The following is a 2268-nucleotide window of genomic DNA, read 5'->3' as shown; positions in this document are numbered from 1 at the left end:
AACCGTTCTGTGATCCTATGATTCTTTCAAAGCCACCAAGAGCCATGCTTCCACTTCAGCCACATGTGGGTTTTTAATGCAAAAAAGCGTGAATCTTGAATTCTCTACTGTCTGAACTCAGTCTTTCCTAGCCCTGTACTGGAAGGGCACACAGGGTTTCCCAGGCTGTCCCCTCACCCATGACATGTTGCCTGTGCTGCCTACCTCTGCCCAGGGACTGAGCTACACCGCATCCCTGGAAGCTTAACTGCAGGCTGCAGCTCCTCCACAAACCCCCGGTTCACCTACGCACCCAGAGCAAGCACCACCCTTCACGTGGCATCAGATGTAATTAAAAAGCTCTCCCAGAGGAAGTTCATGAGCTGATAGAGGGGCAGTGACAAACAGCCCGACACAGCCAGCGTGGTGACTGCCACCCCGGGGCTACGATCCCCATTCGGCTCCTGCCCTGGCCAAACGGCACCCAGCACCCAGCGGGTCTCCTACAGCGTGAACCGGGACTCGATGCAGGCGTTGGGAACTACCCCCATGTGAGCGAGGAGCAGAGCGTGTCTCCTATCCGCCGGCAAAGTCTCTCTCCCACCAGAGACAAGTGGGAAGAGCCTGACCGTACTCTGAAGATAAATATAGCATGAAAATCTGTTTGCTCCCTACCTTCATGTCTCAGCGCCGACACCCTCGCTCCAAATAGCTCTCATGGTCTGTTCCCACACTTCTTAAGCAATTATGTTGTTTGGGTGTTTTCCCTTCTCCTCCTCCACCGCTGGGTATAAATACCACCTCGTGCTCAGCCTTAATAAAAGCTCGGAGGCAGCTCAGAGGGGCTGCGTGCCGCCGCGGGAGGGGAGGCAGGATTGAGCAGCCAGTCCCACAAAGCCACACACGAGCTTGTCAAAAGCCACGGGCAGCCCTCCCTCACCAGCAGCCACCTCGTTGCCCTAAGACATTGCAAGTCACTCCCTGGAATATTATTTTTAGTTGCTGGCTAGTTTTGGATGACACTCTAGGATTGAGGTCCTGAGAGCTGAATCTCAGCAGGTACCCAAAGAAATGGAGACTTTGAATCAGACTTTGAATCCCGGGGTCAGTTTTGGACCCCTCATGGCAAAAAAGACCCTGAGGGGCTGGAGCGTGTGCGGAGAAGGGAACGGAGCTGGGGAAGGGGCTGGAGCACAATTCCTGTGAGGAGTGGCTGGGGGAGCTGGGGGGTTCAGCCTGGAGAAGAGGAGGCTCAGGGAGACCTTATCGCTCCCTACAGCTCCCTGAAAGGGGGGTGCAGAGAGGGGGGGTCGGTCTCTTCTCCCAAGGGACAAGTGATGGGACAAGAGGAAACGGCCTCAAGTTGTGCCAGGGGCGGTTTAGGTTGGATATTGGGGAAATCCCTTCCCGGAAAGGGCTGTCAGGGTTGGAAAGAGCTGCCCAGGGAGGGGGGAGTCCCCACCCCAGGAGGGGTTTCAGAGCCGTGTGGATGTGGGGCTCAGGGACATGGTTAGTGGGGGGCGGGGCAGTGCTGGGGTAACGGTGGGACTGGGTGGTTTTCAAGGTCTTTTCCAACCAAAACGGGACGCAACCGCAGCCCCACCACCTGCAAACATCCTCCTCCGTGACGCTCCAGTGTTTCAAGAGGCCCTGGGCATCACATTTGCAGCAGACACCGAAGCATTTTCACCAAAGATCACACATTGCTCAGCTTCCCTTGCCCTTTGGTGGAAGCTTTCAATGCTCAGTCTTTCCAATAACGTGCCCACGTCCCCCTCTGTCCCCAAAGGCCACCTCAGTGTGGGAAGAGTTTCAGCCCCGCGTTCAAAGACTTACAGCACCGCACACAGGAGAGAGGCAGGGAGAGCAGGGTGGAAGGAGCAAGAGGAGGGAGGAAGGCATCCGTTCTCACCCAGCTTTGCCGGCCTCGATGGATTGCTGCGAGGAGGGCAGTGGCACCTTGTTCATGATGAAAACCATCACCTCAGACTGCTGGTAGGTGGGCAGCGTGCTGGCAAAGGACCCTGCGGGGATAAGAGCGTGCTGGTAGTGTGCGAGGTGAAGCCCACCACCCCCCAGAAGCACCCAATGCCATGGAATCTGTCCACCTGCCAGAACCCACATAGGTTCCAGGATAGGACAAGGCCCTCCTGGATTTGGTACCCGCTGGCAGCTTTACCTTCAGGGTGATTCAAGACCCATCAAAACACCTCCCGGGTGGGCAGTGCCAGGCCCAGGCAGGGTGAGGCTGAGCAATGCCTACCCCTGCCTCTACCTCTTCCTTTTCTG

General features: G+C 56.7%; 1 protein-coding gene across 1 annotated transcript in view; it reads right to left on the bottom strand.

Moving 5' to 3' along the window:
* Positions 1-1880: 1880 nt before the first annotated feature.
* Positions 1881-2268, bottom strand: part of EFR3B (EFR3 homolog B (S. cerevisiae)) — a 21890-nt gene continuing 21502 nt past the window's right edge. The window contains exon 11 of the mRNA XM_010154501.1: positions 1881-2003. Within this exon, the coding sequence (XP_010152803.1) occupies positions 1888-2003 (116 nt within the window). The 3' untranslated portion in view covers positions 1881-1887. The remainder of the gene's footprint in view (positions 2004-2268) is intronic.

Source organism: Eurypyga helias, unplaced genomic scaffold (genome assembly GCF_000690775.1).
Source record: "Eurypyga helias isolate BGI_N326 unplaced genomic scaffold, ASM69077v1 scaffold19316, whole genome shotgun sequence".
In the NCBI taxonomy this organism is placed as follows: Eukaryota; Metazoa; Chordata; class Aves; order Eurypygiformes; family Eurypygidae; genus Eurypyga; species Eurypyga helias.
This window is presented reverse-complemented; position numbering and strand designations above follow the sequence as displayed.